Here is a 15,510-nt window from a genome sequence, read left to right on the forward strand (position 1 = left end):
GGCAAGGCTATTTACGGAATACATATAGGCAGATTATTCCAATTTCCTTTCTTAACAATTAACATACTGTGTAGATGTGTCAATCAAATTGGGGTTTTTCGTAAAAATAGGCAGCAATGTATTACGAATCTGCTTTACGGCACTAATACGTCGTCGAGATCAATCATTTTTAGAGACTCTATACTGTGAATCTTGGTGAGGTTCTGTTCTCTAATATTTGATTGTTTTCATGTTATCCTAAAAATGAGTCAGCATAATAGTTCTTTATTGGTTTGTGGTAGACATTATGCAATCGTTTAACATCGCTAATAAAGATGAATGCGCTTATTAAGTGTTTTAAAATCTCCTATATATAGACTTAATAAAAAAAACTAGTTTTAACATTGACTGGTTTTAATTTTTGTTCCTTACCATGATTAAAAGTGGCTTACTCTTTGCCCTTCCTTACGTTACAATGTGATTTCCATTATCTACCACCAATGGGACAGTTTTCTACGTTGTTCGAGATATTATTTTAACATAGGCTTACAACTCATGGCAGAGCAGAAAGCTAACCCTTGCTAGCGGGAAACGTGAAGAGAGGGACATATCAACGATAGGACGCAGTTTGTATCAAGGATTAGTGGGTCGACGAAAACTTTTAACTGACCGTGAGGTGCTTCATTTAGTCACGGTTTAGCTTGGAAACAGATTGTTTGAGTAGTAACGTAGGCTACAAATTATTAAGTCGGATTTGTATGAAACAGTTGAGAACTTAGCGGTGCCGGTCCTTATTATGCATCGACGGGTGGGGCTACGCGGATGCTTTAAGAACCCTGCGCTGTCTTTGCCGACGCACACACCAAATCAGTTTTTTTTTTTTCAGATGAATAATCAAATATATATTTATAAACCTTAAGAAACATACTAAATTTTGTTTCCGACACATTTTGCGTATTTTATTTGAAAAAATATATAGAGGGTAAAACAAAATTGTGTACTCTAAAACATAAAAAAAAAAAAAAAATTAAAATGCTATATCTCTTTGGGTATAGTTTTATAAGAAAACCTTTAGTACAAAAGTTGGAGATAAACTAATTGTAAATAATACAAATCAAATTTCACTACGATGGCATGCGTAGAATTTGAATGATATGCAGTAAAGTAAATGACTGTAATTTCCAGGTTTGTAGGGGGTTGGAGGGGGTTGGGAGGGGGGAGAATCGGGAACTTTTTTAAAATACACGTCTTAAGTGGTTCCATCACATATAACAAACTCAGCTTTCCACTATTTAGCTACGAAAAATGCAGTTTGTTCGTTTATTGGCTGGGCTAGATGCGACGACGCAGCGCAGAGATGTTCAACTAGCGCGCACGCGCTCACTTTGCCGACACCCAGCACTTCACCCGGTCACCTAGATGACTAACCAATAATATATTTGTAAACCTTGAAAAACGTACTAAAACTTTTGTTTCAACCATATTTGCGTATTATTTCTATTTAAAAGTATACATAGAGAAAAACATAATTTTGCACTCTGAAACAAAGCTTTTAACGAAGTTTAAATTTTATATCTCCCTAAGCATTGGTTTTAGAAAATTGTTAAAAATACAAAAGTTTTAGAAAAACTAATAAGAAATAAAACAAAACAGGTTGCAGCTCAATAGCTCACATAGCATTTGAATTATGACCAATTAAGTAAAACACTGCAATTTATATGTTTGGAGGGGGGTGGGGGGGGGAAAGCTCAAGGGGTAGAAGTGGGGACTTTTGGGAAAATACACCTCTCATGTGGTTCTATCACATATAAAAAATCCAGCTTTCCACCATTTAGTTGCGATTAAAAACATTTATTGACTGGGCTAAATAGTGTCTTGGCAGTGACCGCTATAAAGTTAGTTCCTAAATATGTGTGGAATATACTGTATATGTAGTTTATGGATACTAACCATGTTCTCACATGATCATATTGTGATTGTTCATGTTTACACAATAGCAAGTACATAACTTAATTACAATAATGAACTATATGTTTATACTATTTGTTAACACTATTTTTATAAATAACATCACGATGCATATATTTGTTGTTGGACGTTGTTGCTTTCAATGAAACAACTTTTAGCCTTTGCTGGAAAAAAATCGGTACTTCAGTATTAAACGGAGGCCACATTTTGTCAGCGCGCTGCGGCGGTTATGTTAGGTTGGGTTATCATAATAGAAAATATCGTTCGATTCATAACGAAGCGAGGAAAGTCCTACACACATAATATTTACGATAACCCAACCTAACATAACCGCCGCAGCGCGCTGACAAAATGTGGCCTCCGTTTAATACAGAAGTACCAAAAAATCCCCCAGTGTCATAAAAAGCGCTTGGATTTAGCATAGCTATTTTTTTTTATACTAATGCTATAACGTATGTTATGAGTTCGTTACAATTCGGGGAGAAATAATTTTAAGAGACTTTCCATCTTAAATACTATTATATTTTCGAATATGTTTTTTACACATAGTTGATAACAATAGGAGGCAATTCTTGTCAGATTCAATATCAGGGTTCAAGGTAGAATCTTACAATCTTCATGTGAAGTGATGCATGTAAACAAGAATGGAATCTTCGTTTCATCCCAGTGAGCTTCATAGTATCACTGTTTTATATATTTTCTTATACATTTTCGTATTCATGAGTAACGGTCAAAAATAGTTTTTAAAGGATTACATTTCATTTGGCATGTACATTTTATTCTTAATTTAAATGGACTAAAATTAAAAGTTGGGCTTTCTAAAGATCTTGTGACGAAGAATGAAATTCGAATTTTCGTATTTGGTAGCTTTGGTTTCTTAGGACGGTCGATTGCATTTATATGTACTTAAAAATAACTAGAGTACATTAATTTAGGCCATTAAGTAAACATGTTTAAGTAGATAATGAAAAGTAGCCGCATCATCATCATTTCTAACAAAACTAATTTTTGTTATTAATTAAGACATTTTTAATTGACTATCAAATGCCCTAAAATAAATAGAACTAACATAAAAATACAACATGTTAAAATAATAAACTTACAATTTCGGTATGACAAGTATTTAATTGTAATATTAAATTATAAATAGAAGATTTGAATGGAGGCAAAAATAAATTTAAAGGGTACCTTTTTTAGAAATATAATACAGCTCTCTTAGAGCAAAAAACACTTTTGAACAATATTTGAAACACATTGTTCACAAATAAAAATAATATTAATACTTACACACTAAAATGAATGTTTGCAAAATATATTACTTTTTTACTGATCTTAAAAAAAGTAATAAAATCCATTTGACATTTTTCACGATCATATAAAATCCAACATTTCGTCTAAATGAGAATTTACGTTATCCAAAATTCGTAGGAAAGATATTCAATACTAATAGGAGATACATTTGACAGGGCAAACACAAGTACCTGCACTTGTACAAACAGTTAGAGGACATGTATGAAATGGAACAGTCAAACAGGACGAAAAATCAATATGCTAGGACAAACATTTACACAAATATACAGTGATCCATCTATAAGGATGTTTCAAGCAAAACTAACAATTGAATAAAGATAATAAAATCGAGTATTTTAAATTTTAGCATCAATAGTGATCAGTTTTTTTTACTTCGATAGCTTATTGTATTCAAAAGCTTATTGATCTGTAGTATTCCATAAATATAAATAAAATAAGAGAATTTACATTACCTTCAGATCAATTTTCACTAACATGTTCTCTAAAAATGTTCAGATAAATGTTATATTTATATAACACTAAATTATAATGATTACAACTTAGTTTTGTTTCTTCAAGGAAGGTAATAAAGTGTGGTTTCATTTAAATGTTAATTGGTTGGCTTAAAATAAATCCATTTCAAGATTTTATCAAATTGCATTATGTCTAATAAGTAAATTACATTAGTTAATAAATAAAGAGTTACATTTAATATTTTAATTTAAAGCAGTTTTGAATTTTCTCCGTAATTAAACGTTTCAATATTCCTACTAAATTACGTTTGTGATTTTTAAGCCTTACTGTCTATGGATCAACACGTATTTCAGTAGTCTTTGGAGTTGTGTGATTAAAATTTATTTCCAAATAGTTTACGCAGCTCTGTAAAACGCAGTAGGTTCGGCTAAAAGAGTTTTCACCACATGATGTTTTAAGCTTTTTGACATACGTTAATTGGTGGCTGAAAGCTACGTTTTGCTGGCCATGCCAGCTGTCAGCGTCATTTTGGGGACCGAGAAGGTTTTTACATCTATAGGGCCGCTAAATCAACTGTTCGCTTATTTACTTAAAACAATAATGCATATAATTGTTATTATAAAATATACAAGTTGTTTCCATAGCATTGCAATAGGCTTTTTTATAGCCACTGCTTAGCAACTGTTTATTATTATTTTTGCTGATTCCTCAAATAATTTCTTCACATAAACCTAAAGTTGTAGTTGTGTTGACTGTTAGTGTACATTATTATTGCCCTGAATAATGGTAATATAGTTTATAGTATGATGAAAATAGCGTTTGTACCACGGACCGAAATGGTTTTGCAGGCTCTCGATCGTTTAGTTCTCGACGGCCAGCAAAACCTCATTTTCGGCACTAGGTACGAAATACACTAATTGTCATTTTAAAACGACAGATTTTTGAGTGTACTAAATTAAATATCCACATTTTAGTACAGTATATGTTACATTTTTACTTTTCTCTTCCTATAAACCTCATCATGATTTTTTTTCTTTCTTGTGAGGCTTTATCTGTACGTCCACCACTTTCTTCATTCTTTCAAGAGACCGCACAGGAAGTAAGCTGTAACAAAGAAAAATACGTACATTTTAGACTTTTCTCAATTAAAGGAAATCTGAAAACTTAAACTTATATAGAAGTATTATTTCCCAACTGGGCTTTATATCATCACCTAATCAAATTTGAATTTACTTACTTACTTTTGGTATGTTTTAGGTTTAGTTTAATTGGTAAATCATAAATATTTTTTATATAAAACGTTTCTATAAATTTCCGGGCTATTATATTTACAATTAAAAATAAAATAGCTACAACATTTCTTTTCAAACGAAAAAAAATTTGAACGTAGTGATTTAGTTACAAAAATTCAAGACAATTTACTCTTGACAATATTGGGGAATCTTCTTGAATTAATTGTAATAATGCCAGTTTTAGTTGACTGGTTTGATTTAAACGCTGTGCACGCCATAACACTACTAGGGGGTCACGAATTTCGGATATTTATAGGGATGCACTGTGGATGTGATATTCACTGGTGTGGATTAACGTCCGCACGAGTAAGTACTACGACTATCCGCAGTGCTATCCTGATAATTAGACCAATTCGTTTATACCAAGGCAAAAATGTGGTTCAGACTCCACTATAAACTGTAGGTCCCTTAGTTGCCATTAGCTGTATGGGCTATAAATAACAGCTGTGTGTAAGGAATATGTCAGCCTTAGTCACTAAAAAGACTACAATATCGCACCACTCATCCTACACTCATCTCCATTCATACTTGGCTTAAAATACCTACTTTGTATGGTCACCATTTAAATGAAAAAGTATTGAAAAGTATAACACATTGATAGAAGTGAAAACTCCTTTATTTTGAAGACAAATAAACGTTAAATTAACCTTTTCCATTATTTTATTTTGTCCAGGCCTTTTGTACACCCTGGTTAGAGAGCTTTATAGATTTGAGGATCTTTACTTCCAGTTAGAAAAAATTTTTAAAGCAATTTTAACTGTAATACAATGTAGTCTTTATTTTACTTTATGATACTCTTTAATTTACGTATCGTATTTGATTGATACTTAAATATAAACATTTTAATCTAACTTAAATTAAATTGTTTAAATCAGCAACAAAGCATAGGCGTTGACTAATAAATCTTTCTTAATATTTATTTTACCTTAATTTTCCTTAAACACTTTCAACTACCTGCTGTAATTAGGTTAGAATAAAAAGAAAAAGAAACTTATTTATGGGAACAAAAATAATAAGCTAATAAAACTCACTCCAAAAGTTTAACGGAGTATTCGAACGATGAAGGAACAAAGATTGAAACTTGGTTTCGTTGTACCCCTGCAATGGTGGCACCAACAACATCTTCTATAGGAATAGCAGGAACTCTGAAATCAAACGTGTTTTTATATACAATATAATCAATTAACATGAGGACTCCATCTAGGCGCGTATGAGTAAAGAATGAGCGTAGGACTTATTCCGTCTAAAATATGAACTAGCACTAAGAAAAATATCACTTGTTTTGCTAAGATCCTAAAAAATAACAAAGACATAGAAAAATAATATACTCTGTAAACCTTTTGAACTATAAATTATATTTTTTCGTATATAATCTTTTGAATTGTAACTGTTGTTGCTTCGTAAAACAGTTTATGTTCACACGCTAAAACTTTTAGACTGTGTTATGCCTTTTGACTGTCACTTTTCAGTAATGTTATTGCATTTATTACCACGTACGAGAAAAGAAATGCTAACTAAATCCAAACAATCAAACAAACATGCCTTGTAACTTTACCTAAATGTAATATTGCATTCCATGTAAAAGTTTCAGTCATTTTTAGGATAACGAATAACGTAGGTATAGTTAAAAAAACCACCAACCGTTACTGCACAAATCTGTTTTCGATTATGTTCATTTCAAAACATTGTTGTAATGGAGGATAACTTATTTTAATTGGGTCACATATATTGCTCGTTAAATTACTTTTTATTTTCTTATAAATCAAAAATTTAAATATACTCTACCCTGCAAACTACTTTTTGTATATCATAACATCTTGAACGTACCTAAGTTTCCACTCATTCACATAGTCGGCGCTTGTGTTGATGAAGTACGGGTAAACTGTAGTTGTGTTGATGTTGTGCTTAAACTTTACTTCTGAATGAACAACTTTCATTAAACCTAGAAACAAAAGGCATTTTAATAATTGCATTACCAAACATTTTCATCATTAGAAGTGCACAAACTGTTTAAGTTGATGTAATGCTTTTTACAACAGAAAATAAAATAAGGGATTGTAATTAGGAGGAGTCAAATATTGTGAAGAGGAATATTGGAAATGTGCGAGTAGGTGGTGTTGTTAAAAACAATAGCTAGTTGTGCCAATGAATACAAACCACTAAAATAGTGGTTTGTATTCATTGGTTGTGCTGACCTATAGAATGCTGTTGCTTAAGTAGGCCAGTGTACTTGATCAGAGGGTCTGTTGTGTGTGTAAAGATAGTGGTGTGTACTGAAGAACAAGGTCCTGCTGGGGGAGCTGGAGCCCAAAGACAATTTTAGAGGGTTTCAAAATTGGGGGTTTCTTCTATTACATACTATTGTAAACTAAATAATTATCACTGTTCCCTGTCGACTCAACCTTTTATTTTATTTTATGTTTTTATATTGTTTTGTTGGCTAAATAAAGTTTGGGCTTTGTAAGCGAGTGCTGAGTTTTTTTTCCTGAACAACGTCACCCAAAGTAACAGTGGTGAAACGGTGGTTAGCGGGGTTACCTACCATTACAGAATGTCCATATACTATATGTTAAAGCTTGGTTTTGTGCTTAAAATCAAACTAGTATTCCTTTATCACTCTGAATTACTATCCTTTGTAGTTACGTGCACATCTTATACGAGTTAAACTTATTTTGTGAATAAAAAGTCCATAGGTTGACAGCCCTGCATCCTTTAATTCATTAACGATCAGCTGATATGAGTTTTCACATTGTTGTCTGCATAGTATAGTGTTATGTAGGAAAATTTATTTTAAGTAAAACACATCGCAGTGTTTTCACAAGTTCAAAGATTAAGTATTGAAGAAGAATACATTAAAAGTTTTTACTTTTTTTAATACTTAGTTATTTGAGCAAGAAAGGTTTGATATTGGGTTACCAGGTGATATTACAGTACTCAAACACGATAAAACTGATTAGATGTTACAACATTATGTAAAGATAATGAATGCAATACAGGGTTATTACAAATGATGTTCCTGATTTTGATTATAAATATTACTGGGTTAATTTGTTTCAAGACTATTTTAATTGGTACCATTGGAAAGAAAAACTCATAAAGTTTCATTTACATTGGTTTGGGTGCATATCAGCTGTTTGTCAAGTCAATTGTTGTAAGTGTTGTGTAATGGCTGAATTTGAAGGCAGGAAAGCTTTTTGCCAGTTGGAATGTTACTTAACCAATCTGTTATTAGTGTGAAACGACACTTTAGAACCAGGTTTAACGATTATCCTCCTAGTAACCACTATATTGGCAAGTGACACTTGAAATTTAAGAGAAATGGCTGCATTTGAATGTTACTTGTAGTAGGGCTGAACTTAACAATGTGCTGCCTGAGATGTGGAACGAGCTCGGTGGTCCGAATAATGACACACCCCTGAACTGGCCTACAAGATCTCCGGACATAACCCCCTGATTTTTTTCTTATGGGGATACATCAAAGATAAGGCGTACACACCACCATTATTAAGCATACTTGAGATCCAGCAACGCATTACCAATGCTATCGAAAAAATAGACCTAGACACACTTTTCAAAGTCTAGCAAGAGCTTGACTACATTATTGACATCTGTCGTACCACAAGGGGTTCCCGTATCGAGCATTTACAGTTCTGTGTATCTGTGTCAAAACTTTTTGAGTTTTTCAAAAGTTGTAACCATTTTATTTCTTTGTATAACAAATAAAACTATATTTCATGTATGTATTAAATCATGAACATCATTTGTAATAACCCTGTATTTAATTTCTTCATCAATGTACATTAATAAATCATAAACATTGATTACGTTTAAGAGAATTATTAGAGATTAATATGTTGAGATTGATTCCCAATACATTACAAACAACACTAAGCCACATAAAAAGCAATGCAAAAGTTCATAATCAGTTGATCGCTAATGAAGTAAACGAAGCATTGTTAGGTTCTACAATAACTACAAAATTCAAATATCTAAAAATCTTTTTGGTTTAAGTCAGGAACCCCAGGAAGGTAAGTAAGGTACCCAGGAAATATGATTAAGAAATTTGAAACGTTTTTTAAAAGTCACAATAGTTTAGTAGTATAATTTAAATACCTCTAACTCCAAACTTGCTGGCTATATAGGCGGAACCTGCCGAATCTCCAACAAATGATGCCATAGATGCTATGGCTACTATATGTCCACTGTTACGCTCTTTCATTGAGGGGAGAAACTCTTTAAGCATCTACAAAAAATCACACACATTTTTAAAACTAAACAAATATTTATACCAATAAAACTCATTCTATAACTCTCCTTTATAAATTCAAAGGAGGTAAACAAAGAAGTGTGCTAGTATAAATATGTTAATTTTTTTCTTGAGCGAATTATGTTTTCAATCTTTCAAATGTTGGCTGGGTACACTCATTTGATTTTAGTATTAAATACAATTAAAAATAGTTCTAGAAAGGTAAATTTTTCTAGACAAACATGGATAAAACCAACTATTACATTAAATGCAGTATCCATTAACCAATTTGTCTACATATATTTTATATAATTACCAATGTTAAAAACTTACTTAACTATTGAAAAACATAATTCATCAGAAAAATTACATGCTATGATCTTTCCCGCTCGAATCTACTATTCAAATTATCTTTCAAGAATCTATTCGGGTCTCAGTTTCCACGGAAAAATTACGTTCAGAAGAAACACTCTATGGTTACTTATGTGGTGTCTTGCACTAATGCGGGTGTGGGCATAGCCTAACACCAACCCCCCTGACCAACATGTAATACAACGATCTCAGTGGAGGAAGACCCTGAGCATTTTGTGATCGGAATTTCCTCACAAAACTCGCGGCTCAGGCTCTTCCTTTCTCGTCACAAGTATGTTTCTTTTTTATCCACGCCAGTGGCATTTTACATGGTCAACGAGAGAAATACAATTTTAGTTCTTCTAAAACATAATCGAGCGGAAAGCACACTATAAGTGAGTATCTTCTGTAACTTGATTCTCTGTGCAGTTTCACAAGAGTTGTTGAAACCTTTTTAGTGTTTCTAATGACTTGTGTATCGGTAACTGTTCTTGAGGAAGCAAAATAAAGTAATGGAACTATATCTATTTTTTAAACAAACCTTACCCAAAAGTGGCTCAACAGGTTGACGTCAATGACAGCTTTGATGTCAGCCTCGTCACACTTCTCCAGCAGATCCCCGCCGTACAAGATACCGGCGTTGTTGACCAGGATGTCTACAGGACCCAGGTCTGATGTCACTGCCTCCCTCAGCACTCTGATGGCCGCTGGGTCGGCCACGTTACATTCGTAGGCCTGTGGGAGCAAAGTTGTTCATTATTATTTTTAACATATTCGGAACAGACAACCAATTTAGAATAGTTTGATTCAAAAGTAGAGCATGAAAAGAATTATTACTTAAAACATAAAGAGTAAAACATCAAGAGTCATAAAGAGAGTCTATCGTGAAGGCTTGTAATCGGAGTTGGAAATTTGTAAGTCATTTGGAGATGCATCCTATTCAGATTTTCTATTTCTCTAATTATGATCCACCAAAATACTACTTCTCCTAATATTATCTAGTATGCCATAACCAATAAAATAAGACATAGAGGATCGGCTTTCCTGAGATACACATACAGTATGTGATCGGAGAGATATTGCTGAAAGCTTAGAACATAAAAAGATACCCTGTATTTTCCAACTCCGTGCGTGTCGTCGTGACAACAGGTCGTGATGAAATCTTGTTATCATCCACCTGGGATACAGAAACAACACACTTGCTACGCTAAATCACATTGCTTGGCACAAAATCACGCTTATTTTATTTTAGCCCTCTCACCAGCATCCTAACACCTAAGATGCTTCATCAATGTTATCATTTGTTTACCTTCACTCTTATAATTAACCGCTTTGACTGAGTGGTTAAAGTACTCACCTAACAATCACAGGGCAATCGATTAAAGGGGATAGTTCGGTCTTAAAAGTTGTAGCTTTTTGATGGTTCAAAACTGGACCCACCCGTCCATGGCTTAACATAAATTATCCTGACTGATGAAACAACTGATAGTCCGTATCAAAGCTACACACATCTCACACCATTCTACACTCATTCACCCATTAGGTTGAAATACGCACCTAGGTGGTGCCCCCATCTCAATTGATAATGAAAATTACGTAAATTGCCCTCCAGCAACAGTTTTACTATCTTATCGTAATTTATCTTGACCAATTAGTAGCTTCTTGCGCTAAGCGGACTTCTCTTAACATCTGTCGTAACGTCTTAAGTTGTTTCCCCTTTATTTCATTCGTATTACATTGGACCCTCATCCACAGTCGTATTACCTTAGCCATTCCCCCCTCATCTATGATGTCATTAGCAGTTCCCCGGGCGTTGCTGATGTTGATGTCTACTACGGCGATTTTACAGCCCTCTTTGGCCAACCCCAAAGCCAAACCCCGACCTAGTCCTCGGCCCCCACCTGTAACCTGAGAGATATATGGTCAGTTCCCGGATATCTGTTAGCACAAACAACCGAATGAATATATCGATTATTCGATTGTTTCAATCTATCGATATATCGTTTGGTTAGGTTAGGTTAACTATACCTAACTAACCGAACGATGTATCAAATAATCGATACATCGATCGATATATTCATTCGGTTGTTTGTACCAACAGATACGGAAGTCTACTAAGTTCTCTGAAGAGTAACACATACAATTATAAAATGTTCCACTTCAAAATGCAAAATATTTTATAGTGAGTGTTTTAACTATAACATGCATTCTAAATGTATAACTCTCCACTCATTGTATTTTGAAATTAACTTTGACATTACAATCTTATAATCTTTTACCATATTTGACTTTTTATGCAAAACTAATTTTAATGTCAGGTTTTATATTTAGTGTTATACAATACACAATTATATTTTAAGCAAAAACATTGTCTTTTAAGTGATTCTTTCTTCATTATATTTCTTCTTGTATTACTTTAAAATTACAATCTAAAACTTTTTTACCATATTTGAATTTTAATGTCGGGTTTTATACAATACAAAACTTCATTTTAAGCAAAAAAATTCTTTTTTTGTGATTCTATCTTCATTGAATATAAAGAAATACAAATAGTAGCAAACCCTTAAGAATAATAGTCTTGTGATTATATATTCCAAAAAACATTCCTTGATAAGCTTTAATATTACGTCAGTAATAACTTTGATCAAATTGATTTTAGTTATTCATCTTTAAACTTGCAACCCTTTTCATTTACTGTGCAATAAAAATCAATGCAGTTTAATATAATATTTAGAAGTAAGCTATATTACCAGAGCCACTTGTCCTGTCAAAGACTTCCTGGGTGGTGGAATGATCTTGCTTATTATTGTCATGATGATGTCATGGATTATAAAGGGTAAGATACACAGTATCTGGGTAGTGAGCAAGAACAGCTCCTTGTATGCAATCTTCCTCTGTTCCACCGACGGAGGAGAAGGGTTTCTTATCAAGCCGTCAGGAAGCCCTGTCGTCTCCATCGTGCTGAAACTATTGATAGCAAATCTAAACATTTTCTGTCAAATTTTTTCAATTTAAAATTTCATTTTATTTACATATTTTATACTTTTAGTGCAAAAGTTCTAGAGTTGTCAGTGGTTTTTGGGATATAATTGTCAAAGTACCACATTGGCAATTACACCTTTTAGTTGGAAATATTAATTTTGTATTCATACAGCTTTGTGCTCTCATCTTATCCTCAGAACAATTGGAGAACGAAACAGTCATGGATCTCTATTTATCTAAAACACATTATTTACAGAAATCATCTATTAGGATTAGGTATAAGGATGATTTGAGCTTTGACTCAAAATTGATCGCTATTTCACATTCGACATACAAATTAACCATATTTTATACTAATAACATGTATATTTATATATCTTTCAAGTTTTATAAAGATTTGTTTTGTCATGCTCCGTGAACTGATATGGGATATGTCTATAAAATGTCATTCTCCAATTATTCTATGCAAGTATTGTTACTTGGTCTTGCAATAAAGCCAAACTTTTACATTGAGTCAATATTTAGCTTAAATTGGAATTGGTATTGAAACGTAAATATTGATTTTAAAAGATTGGTTTTAAATTGCTGTGATAGTAGCTTGATACTAACTCAATGAAACGTTGTAAGTTGTTATTGTTAGTATGGTAATCAAAGGTTTAAGCAGTAGGCTGTCCCAGTCCACGTCATCAGGTCAAGGTCACTCACTTCAGTCAGCTGATTAAAGATTATCAGTTTTATCCACCGACAAAACAAACACAGATAACAACAGATAACGGTTTGGATCATAAACATAAACAAATAATATATCTGATCCGGATATAAACTTGACATAATAGGTCAAACATCTAGAATGGTACTTTCACATTTTGGCTGATAAATTATTGCTTTGTTTGTTTGGCTTCGCACCAGTGATGTTATTTGGTCATGTTCTTATTCCATACAGTGTTTTAACGTGTACAGACGTAATCTGTACATGTCATATGCAAAACACACCCATTTACATGGATATTAGAACATAAATGGTAAGGATTATAATTAAAAGAAATAACGTCACTGACTCGAAAGTAAACTAGTTATCTCATTATATAAATGGTGTTTAGAGTCAAAAACGTCAAAACCAGCTGTTACGGTTATAAAATTAGACGAGTGACGTCATTTGTTTATTGTTTATGATGTATACAGTTTTTGTTTTAATGTCCGTGCGTATTTCTAACCCACACGTTTTGTTGCATATTTACTTAAACAATATTACATTTCTTTTTTTGGACGACATAGTTTTTAGCTGAGGTTATTAATCCAGTTATACCTTTGGCGTCAACGCAGTCCTTGTCACCGGAGTTAATTTCACAACCAAACACTCATTTAAAATAAAATACAAAAACAAAATGAAATAGCAGACTTAAGTTCTCACTGATCAAACTCACGTCATGGTGATTACAACGTTTACATGAGAAAAGTACATTGAAAACGCACACATTGACATTGGTGCGGTGAAACTTCAGTATTAGAGAACTGATGTCCGTTATTTTATTTTTGTATTTTTATTTTAAATGTGTGTGTAATCAACTGTATTCACCTAATTTAAGTAGGGTTAGGAATGCCCAAAATATTTATCTAACTAATTATTTAATTAGTTAAAATTTTGTGTTGTCAGTGTAGTCAAGTTTTGGTCAAAGTCCAATTAGGTCTCATGGAAGTGTTAATGAATTTCTGAATGCACTTCCTACACTTTTCTGCAAAAATCCAATACCATATTAAGGTCCTTGGAAAGAATTTGACCCCCATCCCGAAATAAAAATCCCACAATGTTGTAAATTTTATACGTCGTCTAACGGCAAAATTAAAAACTTGTATAATCTCACACAATTGTGTAAAAAAACTGTTTTTTTAACAAAAGTCCTGTTAAAATAATAGTGTCCAGTCATGACTTAAGTTACAAGTCACAAAGTTCCGACTGACAATCGTCTACTCTAGACAAAAAGTTTTCTTCTTGAAGTTAACTGACAGATTCCCAATTTTCAAGAACACACCGTTTAGTTGCATCTCCTTACATTAATGCTACTTTATACTCGTTAAAATTCTACGTGTACAGTCAAATAAAAATATTTTAAATCGTATGGTTCTCTTATTTCTAAAATTCTAAATGGCCCTACATGTTAAAATATAAAATATTTGCTTATTTCGTTTAATAAATCTTCAGTTCCTTGTTTCAAACTAAAACTTGCCCTCTTTTGTATTGCAATAAATAATAGTTACGCCCCCGCCATACTGAAACAGTTTGTTAAATAAATTGACAAGGGACATGGGTCCATAGAGTCCCTTGAGTTACATGGACGTTGTCAGTGATAATGAAGTCCTCAATCAAAGAGACCTCTCGCTAAAATAATGGACTGTTTGTTTGGTTTATGTTTAAATCTTCTTGTTTAGTGTTATACTATTGTGGTCTTTTATTTATGTGGTTGTGTAAATTATGGTGTAATTTGTCAATATTTCTTTTTATGCAGAAAAGTAAATAGTTTATACGAAACAAAAGCTTGATGATATGAGATTCCTATACTAATGTTAATAAGGGCTCAATACGAAGGAGCTAGCTGGTCTAATGGTAAAGCACGGGGCTTTGGTGCGCTAGGTCCTGGGTTCAAGTCCCTCCAATAACCAATCGATTTTATCTTTGCCACAACCCTCAAGGACTAACCTGAAATGTGTAAAACAGTTCTGGGTTAGAACCTATCGTCCTAGGATGTAAAGGTGGGACATAAAAAAATAGAAGCTCAATACGGGATGTAAATATAAGTGTTTATCTGAAGTTTCAGACTAAAACGAAGTACATTAAAAATGAATTATATGATGGACAGTGATATACTTAACAATTTAAGAGTGAAAATATGAGGGACGAATCCCCCCATCAAATCATTGATTTAAAATCTA

At 32.9% G+C, this 15,510-nt stretch overlaps 1 protein-coding gene across 1 annotated transcript; it reads right to left on the bottom strand.

Moving 5' to 3' along the window:
• Nucleotides 1-4,457: 4,457 nt before the first annotated feature.
• Nucleotides 4,458-12,557, bottom strand: LOC129003014 (17-beta-hydroxysteroid dehydrogenase 13-like). The gene is made up of 8 exons (XM_054431209.1): nt 12,351-12,557; nt 11,365-11,508; nt 10,147-10,335; nt 9,117-9,246; nt 7,199-7,303; nt 6,831-6,945; nt 6,035-6,148; nt 4,458-4,815 (listed from the first exon to the last, which is right to left on the bottom strand). The coding sequence occupies exons 1-8, from the start codon at nt 12,555-12,557 to the stop codon at nt 4,731-4,733; spliced, it is 1,089 nt and encodes a 362-aa protein (XP_054287184.1). The 3' UTR covers nt 4,458-4,730.
• Between the last annotated feature and the right edge of the window lie 2,953 nt (nt 12,558-15,510).

This window comes from Macrosteles quadrilineatus, unplaced genomic scaffold (assembly GCF_028750875.1).
Source record: "Macrosteles quadrilineatus isolate MER2022 unplaced genomic scaffold, UCM_ALF_1.0 Scaffold_1__1_contigs__length_201487025, whole genome shotgun sequence".
Lineage (NCBI taxonomy): Eukaryota > Metazoa > Arthropoda > Insecta > Hemiptera > Cicadellidae > Macrosteles > Macrosteles quadrilineatus.

Excerpts from the sequence above, each read along its gene's own strand:
- LOC129003014 (XM_054431209.1), bottom strand. The coding sequence starts at position 12,557 with ATGGAGACGACAGGGCTTCCTGACGGCTTGATAAGAAACCCTTCTCCT. Across the intron at positions 9,247-10,146 it reads ACCTGTTGAGCCACTTTTGG|ATGCTTAAAGAGTTTCTCCC; the intron begins GTAAGGTTTGTT and ends GATTTTTTGTAG. Across the intron at positions 6,149-6,830 it reads GTGAATGAGTGGAAACTTAG|AGTTCCTGCTATTCCTATAG; the intron begins GTACGTTCAAGA and ends GTTTGATTTCAG.